The sequence below is a fragment of the Gavia stellata genome, chromosome 7 (assembly GCF_030936135.1).
Source record: "Gavia stellata isolate bGavSte3 chromosome 7, bGavSte3.hap2, whole genome shotgun sequence".
NCBI lineage: Eukaryota > Metazoa > Chordata > Aves > Gaviiformes > Gaviidae > Gavia > Gavia stellata.
In genome coordinates, this window is record NC_082600.1 from 18,520,508 (window position 1) to 18,547,436 (window position 26,929).

Consider the following 26,929-nt stretch of genomic DNA (forward strand, 5'->3'; position numbering starts at 1 on the left):
AAATTAAAACACATATTGAATAGTAAGTAACTTTATGTTGGGTCAGAATGAACAGTGAGGCAGGAGCCTAAAGGAAGCCCCAGAATAAACCATGGCTTTCTTGCATCTGGCTTAAATATTTTATTTCTGAGAGCTGCTTTCCTCCTAGATGGATATCTGTAAGAGCAACCTGATTTTGTTGGCCTTCCAGTACAGATGTAGGGTGGACCAGTTTTTGCCCCGCTCACCTTGGCAGCCTTGCCTATGCTGGAACATAAAGACGTATTCTCTTCTTACCCCTGCTCTGCTCTTCTTGTACTGTTTTTCTTTTTCAGTCAGAATGAGCCTACAGTTCAGTCTAACTTTGACTTCAGTACAGGAAGATACCAGTGAAATAGCTTTAAACAAACCAGTTCAGGGGATTTGAAGAGTGAAAAGCATTTGGCTGCAAAACCTAGAAGCTGGCTACATGCTCAGGTGAGCACTGTGTGCTGCCACAAAAGAATAGCTCTTAGTAGCTGAGCTGAGGAGTTCAAAGCTAGGTGAGGCTCCAGTTTCTGGATAGATTTATAGATAGGTGGGCAGAAGCATAGATGTATGTGTTGATTCAACTCTCTACGCATTGCTTCAGCACTTGTTAATTCTTAGTTCCTGTTGCTAAAGATGCGGTCTTTGAAAGGAGTCAGACAGGCAGGAAGCTTGATTATCTTGTCTGATGCCATTCAAGGATTTACTGGTAAACCTCTCTGTTCAAGAGTTGATACCACTCAGAAGCAATGCAGAAGCCAGCATAATTATAGGCACAGTTTGGAGGAGTGGTACTGCAACTGTCTTTAGATGCAGTGGTATCTCAGTCTAAGAGAACAGGCATTTGACTAATACTGTTAGCTAGTTTGGTTTGAGAACTGTCTGAGCATAAAGTTAGAAAGACCCGTGCAGAGGTAGGAGAAATTCTGCATATCACTGGACAAAGCTTACTGAAGGGCATCAAAATGAAGCTGGCATACAGTATAAATGTAAAGCTGTATCAGTCTGTCATTGCATGATTTGTGTGCTGCCAGCTCTCCCTGCTGTGACAGGGAGACTCGCAAGATGGTGATGCTTTGTAGGGGAGAAACTTTAAGCCTGAACTGAACCCGCAGCACTGTGCTTTCAGGTTGCAGCACTTTCGTAGTGAGTGTGCCCTTGTCTGTAAGTCCTTATAGGAGCTTCAGCATGAGAAATCTATTAGCCGTAGCCACAGGAGCTTCAGGGCATTTCCTGACTAAATACCTCCAGTTAACTGCCAGAGCAGGGTCACCGAGTGTTTCTTTACATTTACTGCTCTTTGTTTCATGTGACTGTTTGCGACTGACCATCCTAATTTGTTAACTTTCTTAAAATGGCATTGTTCTGACAGCCCTTTCTAATGCCGTTTCACACAGTTGCTTACCATAACATTGTGCTTTTTGAGTGCATATCGTGTTCTCTTCTTTGACATAAAAAGGTGATGACTCTTGTCATGTGGAAAACTGAAAAATACTGTCTGCTTATTGGGTCCACCGTTGGTGCAGGGGAGAAGTGGAAGTATCCATTTCCCATTAGCTTTCAGGCTGGAGCAGTTCTAGCAGCGTTATCCAGAAATGACACTGATGAGCTCTTCATCCATTGAGTCAATGCGAGTTGTCCTTCCAGCTTTAGTGTCGGTAGCTGTTCATGGCAAGTCTTTCAGTATGGTTTTATTTGCCTTGCATTCCAATTTAGTACTGGAGGAGTTGAGAAGACACTAGTATCCGTCTTCCTACTTCAGCGTAATAGATGTTAAGAAGTGGGGTATAGTTTTTCCTGCAATTTGGCAATGTTTGGAAAGTCAGAAGTAAACAAAGTACCAATCTGGTAACTAGTGTACCTCTTAGAGAATAGGGGGATTGCCCTTCCTGCCCAAGTTGCGTGAAAATTCCCTTGATGAAGAAGAAAATCTGCATACCTGATTTCTAGGGCTCCACTGGCAATGGAAAATGGAAGGTTTTAGAATCTTTTTTGCTGACTGGTGACTTATTCTGTAATTTAGGAGAATAAGACACTAATAATTTGTAACTGCTAGCTTAAATTAATATGGGAGGAGACTTGCTAAGAATAATATAAAACGTAAATTTTTAGAAGCTTGATTGCAGAGAATAAAATACTTTAGTGTTTTATGGTTATAGTACCAAGAAGTTTTATCAACACGTGCAGAAAACCTCTGCCTCAGTGTTGAATGTATCGTGGCACCGGAGAGCAAGTATGCACTCTTAAGTATCCTTCAGATTATACGCCTGTTAGTGTGAGGTTATTGCTCATTTTGTTTGCAAAATGTAAATATGTTTGTATGTTTCTAGAAGCCTCTAATAGCTTCTGCAGTAACAGTTTTTTATATATAAAAGATAAATACCATATCTGTCCCTGAAAGAGATACTGTCTTCTGCCTCGTGATTCTGGTGCCTCTTCTCAGGCCTCTTTCAGTCATCACCAGAGCCTTGTGACCTTAGGAGGACTTTCGAAAGGGATGGGTCATGTGCTTGCTTTTTGCAGAGGGTCGTATTAACACTGGGGTGACTGGGGTCATGGGGAGACAAAGGGAGCTGGGAGCAGGGAGGACATGCGTGCGCTTTGCAGTGCTTAAGGAAGCAAGCAGTTTATTGAAGCCAAACGATGATGCTGGAACAGTTTAGCCTGCAAATTTGAAGGACTCTGACCTTTGGGAAATTAATGTCTTGTAATGGAAGATACAGTGCCAAAACAGCTTGGTTTGAAGATGCTTTTTAATAAGTTTATAAAGAGATCACATGGTGTGGCTGCCTGCCATAGCTGGGAACTGGATCTGATCATGTCTGGTGGTGTAAGCCTATGGCTGATGGCTGAACCCTGCCCAATTGCTTATAATTGTCATCAGGTACTAAATATGTCTCTCAGTGTCTGGTAGGATGAATAACTCATTGCCTTTAATAATTTTTCTGTGCAGCTGTTAATCATTCCTTCTTCCCACTGATGGCTCTTCAGTTTTTTTCTCAAAAGACCGTGGTTAAAGGTTTTGTGTCCCTGCTGGGAAAGCAGAGAGTATGGGCTCCCAGAACCTGGGGTCACCAGCTCCAAGAAAAGAGTCTGGCAGAGCTTGGCAGGACTGATCCATCTTAAATGCCTAGTTTAAAAAGAAAACAGAAGAAAACAGATCCTTTCAAGTTACATTTAATGACTTTATGGCTTTTATGACTTGGGATTTACAGATTTTATTTCAACAATGCCTATTCTTTAATGCTGAAATTAGTAACCCTGTTTCATTAAACTGTTACTGAAACTTTGTCTTAATATTTAGTGACTAAAGGCAGTTTATTTCCTTTAGTTCCTGTTTACAGTGTCTGGTTTTTTTCCTTTGTGGCTTTTTCCTCCCCACTACTTAAACCTGTGAAGTCATGATGTTGGATGCTTCAGTTTGTCATTGGTCTTGCAGGGGAAGGGGTTAGTGGATTTCTAGCTGGCTCTTTGCTGTGAGATGCTGATGAATGTTTGTACATGTTGTGGTGGGAATTTGTGGCATGTGGAAGCGTTGCGGTGCTGCAGGTGAATGCCAGAGTGATGCTACTGCTGCCCTACCAAGGGGTTTTAGTCATTTTTTTAGTCATTTTGGGGGCACTTTGTTCTGATACAGCACTCCAAGAAGCACCTTCGTAGCTGTAAATGGGTTGATATAATGCTTTGAAGATGTGGAGAAGGTCAGATGGTTCTACCAAATGTTGTGCACGAATGGGGTGGTGATGTGAAAATCACTTACGATGTTGTAGTGTCTGGTGTATGAGGGCTGCTATTGCTTGGACCATTCCCTGTTTATAAAAACAAGGAAGAAATACGCAAATGTGGCTACCCTCTGTGATTTTTTTCTACTTAAGGTCCTCTGTGCCAGCCCAAAGTCTCATTTTTTTTCAGCCCATCTAAAGGGCAGTTAGAATTTTAAGTGAGATGTTTTCTCCCCTAAATGACATTATTTGTTGCTACCAGACTATAAAGGTGCACTTTATTTCCCTTCTCCTTTGGATTTATGATGCTTTACAGACTGAGAAAATTGAGGACTTCCTCCCCCAAATGCCTGCTTTTGATCCATTTCAGTCATAAATCTTCCTAAAATACTGATTACTGAAGGGGAAAAGCTTGCTGAAAGGTAAGAATAGTTGGATATAAATTGGTAAAATTAACTCTGATTAATTGCCTGCTTGATAGTCTGTGTGCAAAAAAACAAACCACAAAAATCTCCACATTACAGCTGAGTCTTGCCATGTTTCAGATGCCCTCTGTTAACTTCCGTGTGCACTGATGGCTGCGGCTGTGAGCTGGGGCCCCCGGACAGCAAGCACCCCGATGTTGGGGTTCCCAGTTGGTTGCTTCCCTGATAGGCAATAAGGTGGAGTCCATCAATGATGAAAAATAATAAAAGCAAGGATCCTCACAAATATTTAATAAAAGAAATGCAGGGTATTCTGCTGATGGAAAAACTAAGGCAAATGAGCTGAGCTTGCCTTTGTACCAGGAGGAAAAACAGGCTATTTGCAATGTTGTGGATGGCCAGTATTGCTGGTTTTCATGCTTTGCTTTGGTATTGCTTGCCTGGTGCCTTCCTCTGTGTCTGATAATTTCAGTGTGGTACAAAGCCTTAGTGGCTGCAGGTTTTTGCTCTGATGCATTAATATTTATATATGTCCCTTGGACGCCAAGGTATTGCTTTTCTGGGAAAACGCTTTTATTTTTTTATATCAAAGGAATACATTATTATTATTTGCCATTATTATTATTTGGAGGTCAAACATTCTCCTACCTGAGAAAATGAACTTCACTGCATGCACTAATAACTTTTTAGGCTATTAAAACAGATGTAAAGATTGCCTTTTACTTTTGAAATTGTAAATTCTGTTTGGCATTTTCCAATCTGTCACTCAGGCCAGACAGCAAAAATATGTTACTTAATTTAACCATGGCTTTAATACACAACCTGATAGTAATTTTCTCTTTTAACTGTCATTCACTATAATGTTTAAGTCCTAGATGCTGTGGGGAATTAGTCCAAACTGCTTACTTTAGATGTTAAAAAAACCAAACCCAACCCCAAAAGCCAAGTACTCTACATAGTTCGAGGCAGTGGTAAAATATGAATTCCAAAATGCCTATTAATGTGCTTTTAGTAACTTGATATTGAATTCTTCTCTAAATCCATACATAATTCTAACTTAAACATGAAGTCAACTTGCATGGTAATTATTTTAATCACTATTGCGTATAATGAGTCTTGCATTATCCAGTAGAGTTGTTCACTGGTGTCAGGTATAGAACTATATATAGTCCTAACAAGCTTCTGGGTTTTCCTTTACATTTCTGGATTTCTTTTAAACGTTGCAGTGTGTGATTCAGCAGAGCTGTGTGCTGAAGGAAGGGAAGATGAGAAGCATCAGTCAGTAATTTGTGCTGCACCTGAATAGGTTTCCATAGGTTTAGGCATACTATGTCAGTTGAAGGCATTGAAGCTTTGCTGTAAGTTAGGTTTTTAATCTTATCCCCTTCAAACACTTTTTCCCCTTCTCTTTTCTCCCAGAGGTTTTCTAACATTTAGTAATTGTTTTTTTTTTTTCCTGGGCTGATGCTTGATGGCGCACAAGATCCCTGTCTAGATGATCTTTGAAATGAAATGTATTTTAAAAATAGTGACCTCTGGGAATGTAGTTCAGAAGTGACCATTTTTCAAACGTCTGTTCAAGGAAAGCAGGCAGATGCAGTCTCTCTTTGACCCAGTTGTGTTGCCTCTTTGGAGGGAGGAGGGAAATAGAGCTAATAATCATCTTTTTCCCCTCAGAAAAAGAGACTTGCTGTGTATTTTGCATAGCCTATTGCCAATATCAGAAGGCAGCCAGGCCAGCTGGGAATGGGAGCCCTTTGTCTGGTAGGCTGTGGCTCGATTTCAAGCTACATGGGAGGAAAGAAGGATCATGGACAACACCACGAGGGACACAAGAGTAGTTATCAGTACTCCAAGTGAAATAGCCCCCTGGGAGTCAGCACCTTTGAAACAGGCATTGGTACCTCTGGAAGCATTCTGCCTAGCCTGGACACATTCTTGTATGCCTTAATTTATTTTATCTGTCTCATTTGTCTGGCTTTTCTGCAAAATTTGCATTCTCTGCTTGTGTCTGAGCCACAGTCCTGTACCCATGCAAGCATCTGTGCTTTGTGCTGGGAGAGGAGTTTGTCGTAGTATCTCGTGTACGTTAAGTGCATCTGTGGTGTGTGTCTCAGCATAGCTTAACAGAAAGCCTGTCTTCTGCTAAAGAAACAGCCCAAATAACGTACACCAGGGCTGTAGGATGTATTTTTCTTACTAGTTTTTAAGCATCGTATGAAGGAGCAGTGGCTGCTCCATGGCTCTGTCAGAATACCAGAGCAGTTAATTCGGCAACTGTCTAGTCTCCATTGAGTGTCCTACATAGACAGGCTCTTGGTTGGGGAACTGCTTATGACCCACAGCCTGCTTCTTTCTCTCTGTTTTGTTTATTTTTTGAGGGTCCTAGAGTTCCTCATGTGTAGGATCAGCTTTCTTTCTGTGCCTATCCCCAAGCCCTTTCACATGTGACGTGAGGCAGTTAGTGTGATTAGATGGTATTGCACGCTTGGTTGCATAAAGGATGTCTTCCTGCCCTGAGCCTGCAGCTGTGACTTGCCCAGCCAAAAAGCTTGGAGTCACTGGCTTAGGAAATCTCTGAGGTGAAGAATCAGCTAATGCCAGAACTGAGGTGCATGGTTGCTTGACATCCTGGTTGTTTGGATACTTTTTGGTTTTAAAATAACTTATTTTCAAAAAAAGCTACTTTCGTAGAGAATTTTCCCCAAATTAACTAATCCTCAAAATATGCATGCTTCTGTGGTTTCTGGTCCCTGGGCTTAAGTACAAAAAGTTCTCATGTTTCAGGTGACCAGAGGGGAACACCCCACACCCCCCCCACACCCCCCCTTCTGAAAAAGGGGAAGACCAAGCACTACAAACCAGCCCTGGTAATCACTTCCTCCTTCCCGTAGTTTTTTAAGCATGTGTGACATCATACCCAACAGCAGGCACCCCTTCTCTCCCTGCTTGTGTGCTGGTCGTCTTCCCTTCTGCTGGGGCAGCACAGTCGGTTTTAGTAAGTCCCAGTAAGTTTCCAAAGTCCATTTTGGGGAGATTATAGAAAACTTCTGGACTGATTCTTTCTCAAGTGGGTTTGGCAACCAGCTGGCAAGTATTTTTCTTCTTCAAAGTAGAACAAAGCTTATTCAGTGTGTGTGCAGGCATGGCAAGAAATGCAGCCTTTGCCATCAGCCTCTGTTCTTCAAGGGGCTCTGAAGCCTGGGGTATTTCAATGGCAGTTTTGAGTTTTTCTGTTTACTCCCGGGCAAACACAGCAAAAATGTAGCTGGTTTGGTTATTTTAAGTTTTAGCTTACAATACTTGGAATGCTTCTGAGTAGGCTGCTGCCCTAATTTGCAAAAAAGCATTTCCTATCTAATATTTCTTATTTATCTTGCTTAGCTGTGTGAAAAATCATTGTTTCAACAATTTGTCTATTAACTCCTTCTCTATGGGATTCATATTTTCTTCTCAAAACACAGTTGGAATGCATCTGGCCAGCTTCAGGTGACGGTCTGCAGCAATGCTTCCTATGCTGTAATGGCAGTATATTAATCACCCACCACTTACAGGCTACTGTTATCTGCAAGAGGGCTTTGAAATTCTCTGCAAGAGATGCTTGGTTTCATTTTCTTTTTCATTTCCTTGCTGAGCAACGATGAGCTCTCTGTTGTGGCTGTGCAGTGCATGCTGCTTCTAGGCCAGAGAAACCCCAGACTGGTAAAGTGGAAGAAGGGAGCAAATTGTGTCATAGATGCTGACTGGTCGCCTGTCCCTTTGGGCATCTTTGTAATGGCCTCCCAAAAGAAAGACTTACTGTATTGGGCGGAAAACTGGAGTAGCCATTGTGTATTCAGCAGTGTGTGGCAGTTGCAACTATGGACAACAACATAGACGCTCTTAGATAGAAAAGTGTTGAGAGCAGAGTTAGGCAGTCCTGCTCCGTGACCTCCCCAAAAAGGGTCTTTGGTTTTCACGTATGGGGGTGGTGGGAACAAGGAAAACAGATTACTGTCTTGTGCTTGCTGAGGCTTTTGATTTTTTTTTTTTTAAAGTTAAATTTCCTATGTCTTCAAAGTGAAGAGAAGGTTATAACATATTTAAATATCCTACGTATATTGGGAGGGTGGCGTGGAGCAGAGGTGCCTGGGCTTTGTGCCAGGGATTCAATTCTGCTCTCAAGACTAGAGCAGAAATGGTTTGTTTTGCTTGACACCTTGTCCAATGCAATGACGGAGCATTGTCTGGCTGCATGTACCTGAATCTCAATTCTCATACCAGCAGAGTAGACAACCATCTCTACAGACATGCCTAAATTGGCTCTACCAAGTGCAGTTCTCAACATTTTGGTGTATAATTAGTAGGCCTCTCCAGTCTCTTATCCGTGGCATTTCAGGATCACTAGAACTATTCCCCATATAGTCAAAGCAGCGTTCAGAGGTTTGGGCCTTTCTGACAAACCCCAAGTATTTGAATTCTGCTCTTGCAGGAGCCAGAGTGACTGCAAGTCTTTGAACTGAAGTCGAAGAGCATGTCTAAACCACAGGGCATTGCACTCTCTGGTGCCCCCACATCCAGACTGCCCGCTATCTAGAACAGGGTATCACAGTATCTCTGTCCTCTCCGTGGTCACATACCTGGGTGTGTGTCCCTTTCTGCCCAAAGGAAACCACAGCAATGGGTGCTGATGCACGCACAGAGTCCCATCCCAGCCCGTAGCTTGATGCTTGCTCGGGCTGGGACAATGGAACATACTCGCTTTGTGGGGTTGAATCTGCATGCATTTGCTTGCATGGCTGCTTGTGTAATTCATTAGCTTTTCTTTGGGCACAGCTACATGACGTGGGAGTTGTTGCCTCTGCTGAGGCCAGCACAGTTAGGTCCGTCTGACACAGTGCAGTACCAATCACCAGCTGGAGTTTTAAGTTATTGTGGTTTTGAGGCACTGCTTCCAGAATGGATCATCTGTCTTGAGCGGTGGATCTATAGGGATGTATCTGCGATGGAGTTGCAGCGGGATGACACATCTGGGCAGGGCGCTCCAGCTGCAGGGCAGTCTCTGTGTTCTGGACCTGACCTGTGCCTGTCCCCTTCCCTGCTCTGTTTGCAGCGCTAGTCTGTGGAGGCAGCCTGGGTATCTTTGTGCTCGTGATAAAGACAAGCCATGGGCCAACTTAAAAGTTTCTTGGCAAGGGTTTCAAGCAGAGAACAACCGATACAAGTCACTGTGTATGTGTGTGTAGCTCTGGGAGGCGTTCTGTGTACCAGGATGATGGGGGTAGAACGAGGCTGTAAATAAGAGGATAAATGGCTGCAAGGTGCTGTGTTCATTCTCCCTGACATTTATACATGTATCTTTGGATCAAAATCAAAGATCTATCAAGCATGTGGAATGTGCTGTGGTGCAATTCGCATACTCTGAGGGCAGATGAGAAATGAAGAGCAAAGTAGAACTGACTAAAATTGAAATAGTCCCTCCCTAACATCACCCACTTCCTACCTCTGCTCACCTGGCAGCTGTATCAGTCCCAGCAGTGCAGTTGCTTGGTGTGTGTCTTGGCTGACTTCTGAGGCATGATTCAGAAGCTGCCGAAGTGCTTCCTAGGCAGGGAATGGAATTGAACAAGTGCTTTCCTGAATTTTAATCTGGTTCATTAGTGCAGATTTTTATTGTTTGCATTCTGGTATTAAGCAAGCCTTTTCCATTAGTGTTTGTTTTTGCATTTCCCCCACATTTCCAACATTAACCATTCCCTTTTTTCTTTTCTTTTCCAGGAAAAGAGGAGTAGAAGTAGTACAGGTGAGTAAAAACTTTATTTGATTTTTTTCCCCCTCTATTTTCTTATAAAGAAGGTTTACTGATTTTAAATGCTGTTATTTAGATGTCATTTAGATGACCTGGGCTTAATTATTTTTCTTTCTTTTCCATTCAATTCTCTGCTATGGATACTGGTTTTGGAAAAAAAGGATCCCCCTTTTGTGAAGCATGTGTTGAGCCCATCTAGTCTCAACTCAACAGGTGCCCCGGTGAAAGTGAGCATGTAGTTAAGCTTTTCTGTCTGTTAATTAATAAGATCTGATAGTTGATTAGGTGATGTTAGTGTGCGTTTATTGCATTCACGGACAGTCAGGCTTAACAGAAACAGGAGCTGGCCTTTGAATAAAACTGTGGCGGAAGGAACGTTCCTGTAACCCAGTGAGCAGAGAAATGATAGAAAGTGCCTTTGAGTTGTAGCCCATCTACAGGTAAGTTCAGGTGTGGGCTACATTTGTTGTTTCCCAGGCCTGAAGGTCATATTTCACACAAGATGTTACTTAAAAGATGATGGTAACTTGGGAAACGAGTTATGTTACTGTGACAGCTGTAACATAGAGCACTACAGCCCTAAAAGATCAGAGGGGGAAGCATGACCTTTCCTTCTGGCTTATTTTGTGTACTTAGAGCTGTGTGTCATAGATTTCACTCTTGCTGCTGTTTACCTAGTGCTTGTTTTGCACTCTAAGGTGGTCGATGTGTTCCTCACACTTGTTTTCTCTTATCTCGGTAGCAGAGATGAAACTGCCTCAATAGAGAGGGTAGAGGCAAGAGGAGGAAAATGGGGTGTTAGCCACTGATAGTGAGGCTGCTCTTAAGTCCATGTGAAAGGTGCATCTCAAACACCAACAGGGAGTAGGAGAAAAGCACTTAAAAAAAAAATTGAAAAATCAGGCCATGTTATTTTAAAGAATCCACTATCGGAAAAGGCTTAAAAAAAAAAATCTCATTGCTGGTTAAACTGGAGAATGTGTCTTTCAGGTATGTGTGGTTGTCTGAGAACTGCATGGTATTACAAGGACATATACTTTACTGGCTGCATTTAACCTTTCACCACTACAGCATCATCTTCCTTACTTGTACCTCCTATTGCTCCGAGCTAAGGAGCAGCTTCTTTCGTCAGTTGTGATAATAGCATCTCCAGATTGGTAAATACAAACCAGCATTTACAAAGCACAGCTTCACAAGCAGCACAGGGAGAAAGCTAGCCTATATTTGTGTTGCTGTCTAGGGGACACTAGTATTTAATAATACCCCAGTGTATTACAATTCACTATCTGCATTTTCATATGTGCCTTGCGCCCGCACCAATTAGCTGAGCAGAGGGCAAATTCCATTTTACCTTGTGGATTAAAGTTGCTATCCTTCCACAGGTTACCTGTTAGTCTTCAGATGCTTGTGTAGCTTAATGGCTAGTCATCAGATAGACACAAAATAATTGGTAAGGATTTCTTTATTGGAAGAGCATTTGGGGAAACGTTTGGACAGAACTAGACAGGACTTTGTGTAAAAGTACTTCATGGTATCAAATTTCACAGCATAGTTGAGATGTCAGACTAACCTATACTGGGAATTTGTGCCCCAAAGGCATACCTCGAACGCTTGACGCCTGCTGCTCTGCTACAGCAGGATGGATGGCTGTGTGATCACCCCTCGCCTATAACGTGCGTGTTACTTCATATATCGTGATGCATGTACTTGTAGCCAGTAGGGGATGTATCAGAAATGGGCTCTTTCTCCGTACAGCATTACTAGAAAGTTTGGCTTGAGTCATCTTGCATGATCCATCCCACTAGCCCTGCTTCTAGATGGAGGATGTCTTGGTGACGATCTGCTGGGCAAGGTTATTTGACGGTGGGAATATTGTTTTCTTGTGTTAAGCTGCAGTGTTTCTTTGATTTGTTTCCCCTTCTCCTCCTTTAAAGAACCTATCCCATCCAAGAGAAACCAGTTCTTACACCTGATAATAGACAAGTAACTCAAAACACAAAACTACACAGGCTATTTACTACTGCACATAAATTCAAAAATTTTCTGAATGTGGATGTACTTTCCAGTAATAAGTAGTGAGTCAGAAGGTAAGTTTCAGTTACTGGCTTCCAGATAGCAGGCGTGATGGACTGGTATGTGCTGACTTCTGTGAAGAGACATCAGATTATTCTTTTCCAAAGATGTTGTGCAGGAGCAGGAAAGAATTTCTTGCTACTAAAGCAAAGTCTTCGAAGTCTTCAAATAAGCACCTGTGTGACTTCTGTTTCCTTCCTGCAGTGAGGAATTAGAATGGTCCTCTATTCTTTACCTAGACCAATGAAATCCTCTTATTTTGCTTTCTTAAGGCTAATTGTGCTGTACAGATTATCAGTGAGCTGCTGCTAGACAGCAATTAAGATTCTGTGACTTGTGTTCAAGTTCTGTGTTTTGTCTTGTGTCAAACTTTCAGTTCCAGCAGAAAGAGTGGTTCCAGCTTTCTGGTTTTATTGAGTGGGGAAACATGCACATCCTCCAAAGAGAAATAATGGAAGAATAGGACTGGCAGTGGAATGCTAAGCAGGCATGCTTCTTTATCCAGCAGTAAGACATTATTCAAGCATCACATTGAAAACAAAGACACTCTCAACTTGTGTGGTGATAAGTAATTGGGTTTTTTAGAAATACTGATTAAATTCTAACATAATGAGAAGTCACTGTGAACTCAATGCGCAGCAGCTGAAATGTGTGACATTATATAGTACAATTGAGTAAAATCCATCAAGCTATCTGGCTTAAAAGATAGTACAGTAGATGAATCAAATAAAAAAGCTGTCAAGGTTATGAAATTTCCAAAGACAGTATGAGTCTGAGGCTGCACCCAAACATTTGGGAGCATGAATGGGTTAGCTCATTTCATTTTTTTCCAGTGGGCAGTGGCAGAACTGAGTAGCAGCATCTGTGAGATCTGTCAATGTTTTGGATCTAGATTTGCTTTCTGCAGCTTAAATCCAAGTCAGTGGGGCAGCTACAAAGCAGTGTTATGTTGCAAGAAAAAAACAAATGTCTTCCTGGCTTTTAAATACGGGCTCTTAACAGAGTACTGTGCTATATCTCTTACCTTGTGGCAGGTCATTTGCTTAAGTTTTTTTAAGTAGGTATCACCACAGGGTGCTTTTTGAATTAGAGTGCCTACCTGTTTGTACCCCATGAGGTAAGGATTTGCTCGTTCCAGTTTTGCAGGAGGGAAGACTGAAGGATGTACTCAAGCTCCCATAGGGAACCTGTTGCAGTACCAGCTCCAGTGCCGTTGGGACTGTGCTGCCAAACCTGCGCGGCAGGAGTTCCAGCTGCAGCTGTCTCAGCAGCGGTGTGGGGTCACACGCTGCCCAGCGTTGGGGCTTCCCCATGCTGTTCTGAGAGACATGAAGGGAAGAGCAGGTGAAGGTGGTCAGCAGACCTTGTGTTGCTGGCTTTCTTCCAATGAAAGACGGTACTGATTCGGCTGCATTTGAAGTATTCTGACGGTGATGCTGTTGTGGTTCCTGTGGCAGTTATGTACCTCCCTTTACAGGGAGGCAAAGAGGCAGGCCAGTCAGAGCTCGAGGGGGCTTTCCTGGTGTCCGAGTTGCTCCCTGTCATCCCCTCTTTTCTTTCTTGCCAGCTCTTCCAGCCCCTTGCAGCTGCCTGCTCAGCTGGAGTGGCTTGAGCTGGTGGCCAGAGGATGCTCTGAGCAGGTGACAAACATGACTGAAGCCCATCTGCAGTGGCCTGCAGGCGGTTACTGGGCAGGCAGCAGCTGGCAAGGCTGGGGCAGAGCAGTTCTTGCCCTAGCATTGGGGTGATTTGCCAGTAAATGCTTACATTGAAGCATTTTTTAATAATTTCTTTCATCACCATTTCAAGGGAAAGACTGCCTCGGAAGTTACGCAGTGGTTGTCTGATGAGACTTACAATAAAAAAAATTCTGTTTTTTTAATAATAGAATCTAACAAACAAGGGTTTTGGGTAGTTTCTAAAAGGTAAAGCTGTTTCTGATCATTTTCTAATAAAAGCTTGGTTTTGTTCAATTTCACCCCTCCATCCCCAAAATTAGCATGGGGCCAAATTTAAAATTGCAAGTTGATGGTAGTTCTTTAGCCAGTAAAGTACCCAGTTTCTTCTGATTTTGTACGCTGGCGAGGGAAAGACAGAACATCTCCATCTACCTTGTTTTTCAGGAAAAATCTGTTTAGCTTAGTTTGAAGAATGTAAGATTGAAAACATGTGTAGTGAAGTGGAAATCATCACAAGTACCTCTGATGGGGACATGCATTTATTTTTGTTTCACAAGCTATGCAAATCCAGAATAATTAGCTGCAGCCCTTTGGCTTCTGACAAATTGCCAGTTCAGTCTGTGTGTGACAAAGTTTGGAGCCTTCGTATTTCTCGCAACTTCAAAGCCTTTTCAAGCACTTCCATGCCCAAGCTTTCCTAGAGCTCTCACTCGCATTTTTTTTTTTAAATCGTGAAGATTTCCTATTTTTGGTGGATATTTTTGGTTCAAATGAACACTAATGCTCTCTTTTTATCTTAGATGTTCTAGTCAGTTGGCTATAAAAGTGGGATTAGTCATTGTATTTCAAGCTGCACTTTTTTTAATAGCAGTGGGATATGGAGGGCAACATGTTTTCCAATGTGGAACAGCTGATTGTAGTAGTTACAATGGTCTCGGCTGCTGTTTTGTTTTTCCTTTTTTCCTCCCAACTCTCTGGGAATTGAGATATTTGAAATCTTTTACTTTGGAGAATAAAACTGTCCTTTGAGCCGTGGGTTTTACTGAAGCCTGCGAAGGAGAATTGAGGGTCCCCTCCCTCCCTTTTTAATTCTTCAATCAAAGTAAAATGCTAATGACAACAGTTTCCACTAATTGTTGCCAGGGAACTGTTGTTTTCTTGAAATGCAGAGAGGTTTATTTTCACATGAAGTATTAATGGAATAAGCTTGGAACAGCAGTGTTCTAACTGAGAAAAGGAGCTTTTAAAATATATATCCGATAGCATATACAGAAGGATGTGACTGGAAAGCTTCCAAAGCAAACGGGGTTGTTGAGATGTTGGAGAGTTGGCGCTCTAGTACAGGGAGAAGAAAGTTTATTTTTACATGCATGCCAGGCCCTCAGTAAAGTGCATGTTCTCCTGAGAATGGCAGTCTGCTTTGCCTTCGGGGCATTTTTGGAAGTGATGCTACAGAAGCCCTCCAGCCCTCCCCAGTCTGGATTGTGTTTGCACATGCTTGAAGGTGAGGGGCTGCTGGTTAAAATCTTGAAAAGATCCTGATACTTCTTAGCGTCAGTGCTACGTAGAGTGTGCTAAGCACACAAAGTGGGGGTCTTCCAAAAATGTGTAATAATCTCAGCTGCAAACCCAGAAATAGCAGGACCGTGGAAGAACAAATCCCAGGCAGAATCCTCTCTTTGGCCTTTCTCAGTAGGGGAGATCCCTCTATGTGAGACCTTCTTGGTACCTAAGAAGCAGCATTGCGCAGCAGGAATGAAGCACAGGTTCCAGTGCGGTGAGAGATGTTTTTGGCATGCTGCTATATATTGCATCAGCAGACTGGTCAGTTAGGTACAGTGTGGCCCTTTCTGGTCCAGTGGGGAAGAATAATAAATACACATCTGTTGGGTCAGGGAAGGAAGAGAAAACTACAGAACATTTCCACTGTGTGGATTAAGCAGATTAAATAAATAAACGCTTAGTCTTAAAAATTAGACAGAGTAAGCCAAACAAATCAAAATGCATTTAGATCTGATTTATTTTCACTCTTGGTGAGTGAATGAGAGAACCACAAAGAAATTCTTGTGGCTCAGAGAGAGTCTGTTACTGACTAGTTTGACTGCTTTCTTTTGACTGTGAATCCCAGTGGCCTAGGAGAGGTGTGGGCTCCGCACTCACTTGCAGAAGTCACCTGCGTGAGTGAAAACATTCCTGTAACTAATGACTGTCAGGTTTAAGCTTGTACTGCTTTGGCCCATGGAGCCAGCTCTACCCAGCCCCTTTGTCTTCTCCTGATTCCTTGGTATGTAGTGATGACGCAGTGATTCCTAACAGTACTGAAGGCTGAGATTTGGGATGTCCTGGGTGGAACACCAGTCCCCGTTGGACCTCTGCCAAAGGTTTTGGTGACTGTAATGGGCCTGAGAATGCAGTGGGCGGTTGCCTTGCTTTGTCACTTACTGCTGGCACTTTGGGCAACTCCCTTACAAATTCTGCCTCCATTTCCTAATGAAGGTAACATCCCATGTAGTGGAATGCCATTTAAGTTGCTTTGAGATATCTGGACGGAGAAGGTGTAGGGTAAGCTGAGTGTATGAAGGAAAATGGAACTATTAATGGGGGCTAGTAATTTCTGAAGATCCTGCGTATAATATTCTTTCAGTCAGCAGTGTATAAGTGTCTTCCCAGATACTTCCGTGAACTGCAAAGCTTCATAAATCCCTCATCAAGAAACAGTATGGATAAAAATAAGACCCTGACAGAAATGCTGGGGAGTATGACTATGTATTTGCCTCCTTTTCACTAGGAATATTTTGCAGCATACAGTCCCAGTCTTTGCACAAAATGACAATTAGACATTGCTTTTATTAATCATGATTATTGCAGTGGTGCCTATGGGCCAACACAGACCAGGCTTTAATTTTGGGCTGCATTAAACAATAGGATTCTTTGTCTCACTGGATGCAGGTGGTGTGATACGGTATCAAAGCAGGGTGAATGGGGTGTGTTTGGAGACATGTGACTCAGGAAATACCTTACTTTAAAACCAACCTGTCTCACTTGCGGTTTGCTGAAACTGCAAAGTCTGCATTGAAGTACAAATATGCATGTAGCTCTTTTGACCTTTTCTGAAGTTTTTCCTAGGAGTAGGAAGGATGGGGAGTTAATATGATACCACCAGAGGTGACCATACCTCTGACCCAAGTAATGAGGTGTCCTCTCCCAGCTGAATGCCCCATCCTTTGTCTGGTTTTGGGGTGAAATCATCCAGTTCTCTGGTCAGGCAGAGCTGCAAGCTCATTCCTGTGACAGCAGTTGTAACCTTGTCTTCAGTCCTGGGGTTTTGTTCCACAGGGACAGTGATGTTCCTTTCGGAGCAATGACTCTGGTATGCACTGTAGCTCAGAGTTGCTTACTTTGAACCAAAGCTTTATAGAGAGAATATCATCAGAACAGTAAAGGAGACTGTATGCCTGCCTTCCTCAGTGAGGGTACTGGTAGGTCTGAACTTCCAGAGGACTCTGCAGAAGATCAGTGGAGTTTGGGGAAGTCTTCTTGGTATATGTTGTTGACTCTCTTCCTTTCTCCAGCTTCTCCAAAAGTTACTTATTCCTTTGATCTGAGCTGTGACCTAAGATAATTGTATCTGGAGATCATTGCATGCTTGTTTGCTCTTCTGGCACTTCATAATTAAAGGAGATAAACGTATTCATGTTGCAAGATTGAATGGAGTTCCAATAAAACCTGGTGCTTAAAGGCATTAGGCCCTAAAGTTTCTTAAGTTTTCCTGTATTTGGTCTTTAGCCTTAAGTTAGAGAAACTCTTAGTACATGTACTTCAGCTGCCCCTATATAAAACAGGTCACATTCAAACACAGCAAAACCTGGAAATGCTTTCCTGAATCTGATTGCCTTCATGGAATTATAGCAGAAGAAAGCAGAGTGGCTTTAACTTAATCAGAACAGATGAACTACTCCCCCCGCCCCCCCTTTTATTTTTTTCTCCAAGGATCACTGTGTTTTAAGAATGATGCCTTTTGCTAGAAGGAATATTTATTATTCACGTTAACTCAGCATTTCTCGTGAAAGCAATACATCTGGTTTTTTCACTGGTGACAGAGTAGGCCTCTTTTTGCTGCATGTCTAAAGGTAGGCAGATCAGACAGAAAGGGTTTCTGCACATGCTGTAGATGTTTTCTATGCCTTTGGTTGTTATTTTGCAGTATCTCTCTTATTGACCTCACATACCGATGGAAAGCACTCATGGACTTTTTGACAGTTTATTTTTCATCACTGCCTTTGTCTAGTTTTTGAGAATATTTACTGCTAAAGGTAATTTTGCACTGGTATCAAAAGCAGTGCGATTAATAGCTTAGGATGAGAATTGTTGGATGTAGGATTTCAGTCTGAGGAAGAAAGGAGAGAGCCAGGAGAAACTTAGATGATTACAAGCATAGTTTCTCCAAAGTGAGGCAGAAGTGGGTTATCCAAAATGTGTTTTCTTTAACATAAGATCACATTTATGGAAAGTTTGAGAGCTGTTTTATGTTTGTTTAATTTTTTTTTTTTTTTCATCCCTCTTCCCTCACATGACTTGTCAAAAAGAAGACTGCTGCTGCAACTTCCTAGATGAGATTAGTGTGGTTCTCCGCTGGCTATGGCAGGAGCAAGGGTGGGCCAACCACTGTTAATAAACAGGTAGAAATAGTCATTGGATACCTAAAGGGTATGATCTGCCCTAAGCAGTCCCTTAGCAAGTGGTAGAAATAGTTCCTCCTTTTGGAAAGCTCCTTTCGAAGAGAAGGAGGCTGAGGGCAGGAGTTAACTGTCTTCCCATAGGCTGAGGGGAAGCCTGGAGACAAGCCTCCTCTGGCACCATTGTGTGAGTATATCTCTGTTGCTGAGATTTATACTGGGGATGATACCGTTAGTATATTTAAAGACAGTTTGCTACCAGCATAGTAAAGAATCTGTATAAATCCCAAAGCCAGAGGAACCACAGAAGCTGCTGAGCTTTGTCCGTGTAGTGCTGTGAGGCAGTTTCATTCATGGTGGTCACAGCCTGTGCTCTGCTGCTTCCCCTCCTGCTCACCTGTCCGTAGAGAACTGTGGATTTGTTCCTAGGAGGCTCTGTACCAGGTGCGCTCTCTGTGACTCAACTGCGCATTAAAAACAAAGCAAACCCAAGCCTGCCTTTGGTATACAGCATAGATTCATCACTGAAGTGGTGACGTTGTACTACATTTTATTTTAATTGTTCTCTTATGTTAAGGTTTTTTTTGTAAAGGAGTAGAAAGAATTAATTGTTGCTCATATTATAGATGAATAAACGCATGTTAAGAGAACTTGTCCTCTGTAGTTTTGCTTAAAGTATGCTTGTTGACCTGTAGGATCCTAATGCAATGCTGTCAATTAACCAGTCATTAAGACATTTGACATTTCGGTCACGATAAAAAAAAAACAAATCAAACTGTGGGTGGTGCTCCTTTGTCTTTGAAAAATGACACAACAGAGGTTATGAGCGGGAGAGCAGAAACTACACCTATATACAAACTACACCTATATACAAACCATAGGCTGCTTCTGTCATTGCTAAGCAATGGACTTACCTTATACTATTCTTTGGCTGTTACTTTAGGATCCAGGGTAGTTTGGTGTCTTACCTGAGTTCACTAATCATTTTTTCAACCTGAGGTTGCTTCAATAAATTATAGTTGCCTCATTTGATTTCCCATCTGGTGTGCTTCCCTGAATAAAAGAGGTTTTGAATCTAATTTAAAGTTGCTATACACATTAACTTCTACATATATTGTATCCTCGTTGGAGTGTTTGTTATAAGGTGGGTATTCAGTAGTTAGTGAAGACCTTTTTTTAAAGAAAATATTTCTCCTGGTACCTTGCCAAAGTGCAAACAAGTTATTTACAGTGTTTTGACAGAATCATCTGAAGACAGGATGGAAAAGATGCCATTGGGACTGAGCTAATACTGTAAGAGACTGAAATGTAAGGGAAACAACTGTTGCAGAGGAATTTTTGGCTGACTTTGCAAACCGAGAAAAGCTTTGATTTTGTAGTAAATTGTTGATTGGAGCCAAGAGCTTCCTTTACTCAAAGGTCCAAGTGCATCTGAAATTGTTTTCTTGCACAACTCCACTGTCCTGTAACCTCAGCAGCATAGTTACTGTGTTAAAATTGTTCGTTGACTTATTGATGGCAAAGATTAGAGGACAAGCTAACTGCAGTCTATAGAGAATTTATGTTGATTGCAGAGAGATCATCTGTACTTTAGGTTAGCTTGGAAAATGTTCTTTACTAGTAGTGACCTGGATGAACTTATCTTGTAATACCCTTTCCTTTAGGGTAACATCCTTAAGTGACTGAAAAAAGAACCAAAGCTATAAATGGGGAAACAGGACATTTTAAGTACAAAGCAGTTTGATATGGAGTCAAAGCAGATTATGTGTTCATGAGCCCACTGTGAAGAGCTGCAAACCATTCAAGGTCTTAATGGCTGGTTATCAGTGAACTAAATGACTAAAAAAGGAGGTAGAAATAGCATTTGCTCCCTGCTGGTGACAGAGTCTCCCACCCATCCCTGCTCCTGATTGTTTTTTCCACCTCTGAGCCAAAAAGGGCAGGCTGGAGTTGTTGGTGAGTTTCTAACAGTGACAGTCCTGCATTGTCCAGAGGACCTTTTTCCTGCCAGTAAAGTAAGTCCTCGCACCGCTTTCAGTTCCTGCTGGGTGAGGAAACTACACCCCAGTTGTCAGTCTTGCCTAAGAGGTGTGTTGAATGTTCAGGTTCTCTGCTTTCTTTGATAAATGCTGTGATTGCTTATCTTAGATGTTACTGCCTGCTGGGTTTCTTCTTAGCTTCTTCAACCTGCTTGTATGATTAGATTGATGCATCCCTAGTTTTTTCGATGCTTCCTAAAATCTGGATCTTTTCAACTGAGCCTGTAGAAGTGGATGTACACAAAAGCTGTGTTGGCTTTGCAAGCACTGTGTGCCGCACAGATGCGATAGCGCTGTGCCTGAGCTGGTACGGCTGGTCTCTGGTTTGTATGCAGCTGCTAGGGCCAGAGCATGTTCGGTCTATCCAGTATGGTCCGGGCCTTGCAGTGCCTTTTCAGGGTCGGTTGGTGTAATGTCTTTTTACTAATTTAGGGCAGTCAGCGCTTTGTACAGCAGCTCAGTGGCTTATATTTACTTCTGTATTAGTACAGAGTAGGTCTGACTTCAATATATCACAAGGAAGGAAAGAGGATAGCAACACACCCTGATGGTCAGTGGGTAGTTAGTTTGCATTGTGGAAAGTTAGATAGCAAGTAGAAATGCATTTTCCCAGCTGTCCCATCAACTTCTGCATTGTTGAGTTCCTTTTTTCTTAAATGGCTAAGTGCTGACTTAGGCACTAAGAAGGTTTAAATGAAGGTTTCAGCAAGTCTGCTTTCATCACGCTCCTGGCTTCGGTTACTAAGTTCCTGCTCTGCCAACCAGTGTACACTCTTGTGTGCAAGGAGGACCTCTCCAGACAGTAATGGAGGAGAAGAGTGCCTTATCCAGAGGTTGCTCCAGCAAAACCCCAGGGAACCAGCTGGAAGCATCATGCTTGCAGCGTTGCAGTGGGAGAGCACTTTGTTCAGTTTGGAGGGTCTGAGCTCAAACCAAAGGTGCTTCTGGAAGGCAGGTGTGGCCAGCCCACTGCCCTTGAGCCATCTGGGACTTGAAACGTGTCCTTATGCAGCTGCTAAGCCATGGTCATGTCCTGGGAGTTGTGGTAGTCCCGAATCAGCTGAGGTTATTGTGGGGTGTCCTGTGCTTTCCTAACAGCCAGAAAGTGGTCTGTTGTGTGTTTTTATAGCTCTCGGCTCTGTGACACTTTTGATGTGTCGCTTTCAAATCAATGAATCCGACTGCTTTTGCCTTTTCCTTAGCGCTGAATATTCCCAGTTTTTGAGGATTGTTTTTTATAACTATTGTCTGAGACTCTCCTGGAGTGGGTACAGCTTAACTCTGCTTACAGCATAAGTTATTTGCAAGTAATACTGTGCTGTCTTTTTTGCTTTGTGTAAGGAATAGCAATATAAATGCTGCATAATCATGCATGAGAAATAATCTGTCCATGGAAATGCTGTCTTGAAGGTCGTCTTTGTTACTGCCCAGATATGTCTGTCTGTAGCCAAGTTTTGCTGCAGTAATACCATCAAGTTAATGTTTAAAAGAAGAGCTAACGAGTTTACTTCATCTTCAGTAGATAGGAGTACCAAGCATAGTTGCTGGTGATTGAGAATTTTAATTTCTTATAAATTTTCTTAAGATTGATGTGCTACAACTTTATTTATTGAATCTATCAGGATTGTTTATCATTTTTGTCTCAAGAACTTTGTATGTTTGCAGAGAATCGCTTAGCAACAGCCTATGGCACAGTGAGGTTGCTTATGACATGCTCACGCTAGTACGATGAACCATAAAACAAAGAGGAAACACCCAGAAACAGCAAGTAAATAGAAATTTAAAGCAAAACAAAGCAGCTCACTTACTGAAGAGTTCCATGTTTCTGTGGGGCACTGTTCGTAAAATTCTTTGCTTTTCAGTCTTTACTTAGATATTTGTCATCCTGACCTAATGATACTCTCTGCTTCTGTAGATGTTCATGGGATGTCTACAGCTGTTATAATGGAGCATCTCCTGGGTACTTAAAATAGAAGCAACTATTTGCTGTTAAAGCAACTCACACTTCAGTCTGTTAAATCTTTTTAATTAGTGCTTCACCAAGTAATAGCTAAGGAATAAAAGTTCCCTGGAGGGGTCTGGGACCTAGACTGGTATTCCAACTTTACAGCTCTCTGCTAATGCTGTAAGACTCTGCTGTTTCTAATAATCAACATTTCTTCTCCTGAGAGTGGTGGGGTTTTTGTTTTGTTTAGGGTTTGGGGGTTTTTTGAGGTTGAGAGGGATTATAAGTTCAGGTCTGAATGTCTGCATATTTCAGGCCATTTATTATTGTATATTGATACCAATAACTTGCTTGACTTAAATGACTTAGCTTGCACTGGAGGTGGAAACTGAATGCAGTCAGAAAACATTTTCTTTTTAAAAAATTGTCCTCAGGGTCTGGGGTATGGACAGTAAATACATGGGAAATGCCCCACATCTGTGTTCCGCAGGCAACAGTAACTTGACAGGAACATATCTGACATTGTGTTTGTGGATCTTATTGGTTCAAGGGGCACATAGTAGGTGGGGGAAATGTCGAGTGTTGAAAGGCGATGCTTTATTTTAACTATTCTTTCTGATTCTGGGATGTGGGCTGAAGAAATTCTACCATTTCTTGAGCTTTTCAAGAAGAAACCAAACTGCAATATTTCCATTTAGGTCTAGTGTTACCTGAGTTTTAAGAGTTTGGGTATGAATCTAAGTTTTAATGGAAAAGGTGAGATTTCAGTGGAATTCAGTTTGTTGCTGCTGGTATTCCTGCAGTCACTTCAAATTCTTAGTCCCCTGACCTTAGAATCCGGTGTCTTCAAGGAGGAGAAAACAGGGAACGTCATTATTTTGCTTAGAAAGCATCCTGTGTAAAATATACTCTTATAGTAAGGAAGGTATGAAGATACAGTGCTGAGCATGAGCAGTGATATTTTCTACTAAAACAGGGAGGCTGACTTGGTGAAGGACCTCAAGTTTTTCCTCGGGGTTGCTAATTTACCCTGCTATACAACAAACCAGTGAGGTGGAACAGTTCAACAAAAGAACAGTCTGCTGAATTATCTCCCTCAGTTTGCAAAACCAAAACTGTGTCTATAATATTTTAACAGTAAGGCACTGAGATCTTTCGGTGTAGCATACTTCGCTGACTTCAGGGTTGTCATGCTGCATGCTTACTTTGTTCGTAACACTACAGATGTTGAAAATCATACTTCACTGTGTTGTCAAGGTCATGGGTTTATCTGAGATGAACCAGTTATAAGAAGGTAGGGCAAGGTTATGTCTTTACACACATAGCCTGTTTTGGGCAGGGTTATCACACAGTTTTTTTAACCTGACGGGGTAGGTCAAACCAAACCTGTCTTGATTGTCTTGTTCTGTGCGTGGCATAAAGAGATAATCTAAGGTTGTGCTGTCCTTCTGCAGATGCTTGCAGCAGTCAGGGATTTGAAGAACCTACATTTGGTGGGAACAAGAAACCATTAGTTGTGGCTAGAGCTTTCAGTTACGTGCCCTCATTGCACTTATTTGCATTTAAAAGCACATACAGTGTTTCCTGCCATTTCAGTCTGGTTTTGGGAACTGTATAACAGACTTTTCTCTCCTGTCTGATTTCTGTGCAGAACAGTAGACACCTACCTACTTTAATATCCATTGCCTCATGTGTTTGTCATTTCACCTATTTCAAAAGCTGTGCATTCGACCAAGAGTAAATGGGTAAAAGAATAAACTCTATACAAGCCAATTCTAAAACTAAAGGCCATTAAAACAGTATTTGTGTATGTTTTGCTAAGGCTAACACTAAAAACATTAGATGATACTTTCCTATGTGTTGTTGTTTTGGAATAAGATGCTCAAAACGGAGCAATGGCATGTCTACCGAAAAGTTCAAGTCGTTTAATCTTAACGCTGAAAGCATGTATTTATGTCAAGGATACATATAACTAGCTGGTCATTGGTTTGCACTTTGTCCCTTATTTTATAGAGTTTTACTGGCTCATTTGTTAAGCTCTGTGTATGGGACTTCCTTTTGAGCTGAATGTTTCTGCAGTTAGCATAAGCAGGTTAAACCTGAAGGACAAAGCTTTTGAAGAGAAAATTTCAAACTTCAAACCACTCTTCGCACTGGCTCCATATCCTTCTTTGTTTGCCTTCACAAATGTCTGGGCTGTGGTGTTTAGAACAGGCTGTACTGAAGGACATGTCTTTGGGGCCTGTCCTGTGCTTGTACTTGAAGTTGGCTGGAAGCAAGCCAGCTCTTCGTTTTGAGGTTGCAAAATTGTGCTAGCGTGGCAGAGGACTGGCTTTGTTTCTCCATGGGATTAATAGCTGCATGAGCCCCATGCCACATCAGTGAGGCCAGGCAGCATCCCCAGCAGAGTCAGGTTCGTCTGCTCTGGCTGTGCAAAGAAGAGGCAGATCGTGCATGTCTCTGCCTGTATGGACCACAGACCTACCCAGAATCTGTGTATCCATGCGTGTATAGCATTTGAATGACTGTTTGTGTAGAGAGAGCACTGATGATGGGAAGCCTCCTGCAGCATGATGAACTGTTAGGACAGTCCCCTCTAAACTGCTTGGCTGCCTTCTGTTCCTCGCTAGCTGTGTACCAGCTTATGCTGCTGTGTTTGTCACACCTTGTTTCCTGCACAGAGACAGGCAGAGGAGTGCTTTGCACCTCGTGTGTTACCTGCAGCACATCCTGGGTTGTAAGCTATGGTGCTAGCTGTTAGCCAAATGTGGAAGCTTGAATGTTTGAACACTTGCAGTAGTGTCCCATGACCAACCTCAGTGTGGAATGCTGCCTACTGCTGAATGCTGAATTACAGCCTGAGACTGGCTGTAATGTTCTGAAAGAAAAATGCAGCAGAACCAATGCTGCCAGCACTAAGTTTTCATGTGTTTCTCCAGATTTTGAAAGGTGATTTTTTTTAATGGCATAGAAAGTGTAGTTGGAACATTAAATTTGCAAGCATTGCAGTGGAAATGAGGTGCTTTAGTTGACAGAAGTAATCATTAAAAGGTATTACTAGGTATCAAGTCAGCTTCACAGTTAGTTGAAACTGTTTAATGATTTTATTTTCACAAAGATAAGTATTTTGGCTGGTTGTTGGTTATGATGGCGGTCATGGTGAGGGGAAGTTCTGTGGCTTGGGCCACAGGACAAGTCAGATGACCATACTGATCCTTTTTGTATCTGAAATCTGAGGATAAGTTGCTAAGTAATGAGTCTGCTTTTCAAAGGTGCTGAGCAGGTGCTATTAAGGTTCATGGAAAATGCCAAATGCTCTAGCTGTTTCCTCTGTGTGTAAATATGAATGCAGTAGCCCACTCTGCACAAACTTTTGAGCCGATGTGAGACCCCTTCCATCCATTCTGTCTCTCCCTGCCCGCCCCCCCCCCCCCCCCCCCAAAAAAAAATCTTAGCTGAGAAATTTTTCTGAATGAATTCCATTATCGAATGCTGGCAGGTTTTCTGACCATCTTTACTGTTGCACTGCTTGTATTTGGGTTTCTCTAGACCTCTTTTATTATTTAATGATGTAAACATGCATGGGTGACTTATAGTTTTGGAGCACAGGAAGGCAGAGCCTCTTGGGTTTCTGTGCTGAAGCTAATCCACTGGTGTGTTTCCCCTAAGAACATTTTGGCCACTTTTGAGGGACTTTTCTAACTTCAGAGCAAAATATACAAAATCCCACATGTAACAGCCTATGTGTCATCAGCAGAATTGCAGTCTCAATGAGACTATCATAGATATACTTTACAAAATAGCATGATTTTGGTATTTGTGTTTCTCATGCTCTATTAAGAAAAGTGACATTTGTAAATCTACTACTTATTGGCAATGCAGTAAAAGAAAGCTAAAATTAGACTTTTAACCTTTTATTTCCTAGTAGCTTCACAGAATGAGAAATTTCTGTTAATGTTTCAGTGATTACACTCATTTTCCTTTGCAGTTAATGAGATATCACCATATGCAAAAGGAATGTGCATAGTCCATATGCATGCTAGTTATGTGGTGGGGAAAGGAGGCAAGTAATTAAAATTTCAGGGTGAAAACTTTTTTTTTTTTTAACTAAAAGGTTCCCCCCCCACCAAGATGAGATACTTTCAGTATTTAGTGAGGGACTTTGGTTCTGTGGGAACTGGTCAAATTTAGCAGACATAAATATAGAAGCCAAGTAGAGTGGTGACTTGCAGAACCTCTGCCCCTATAAAGTGAGGTGGGTTGACCCTGGCTGGATGCCAGGTGCCCACCAAAGCTGCTCTATCACTCCCCTCCTCAGCTGGACAGGGGAGAGAAAATATAATGAAAGGCTCGTGGGTGGAGATAAGGACTGGGAGAGATCACTCAGCAGTTACCGTCATGGTCAAAACAAACTTGACTTGGGGAAATTAGTTTAATTTATCACCAATCAAATCAGAGTAGGATAATGAGAAATAAAACCTAAATCTTTAAAACACCTTCCCCCCACCCCTCCCATCTTCCCAGGCTCAACTTTACTCCCAATTTCTCTACCTCCTCCCCCTGAGTGGCGCAGGGG

The 26,929-nt window shown here is 42.1% G+C and overlaps 1 protein-coding gene across 1 annotated transcript in view; it reads left to right on the plus strand.

The window, feature by feature from the left end:
- ITPK1 (inositol-tetrakisphosphate 1-kinase) overlaps window positions 1–26,929 on the plus strand; it is a 153,543-nt gene that overhangs the window by 26,681 nt on the left and 99,933 nt on the right. Inside the window, exon 2 of the mRNA XM_059819511.1 lies at window positions 9,911–9,935. Within this exon, the coding sequence (XP_059675494.1) occupies window positions 9,911–9,935 (25 nt within the window). The remainder of the gene's footprint in view (window positions 1–9,910; window positions 9,936–26,929) is intronic.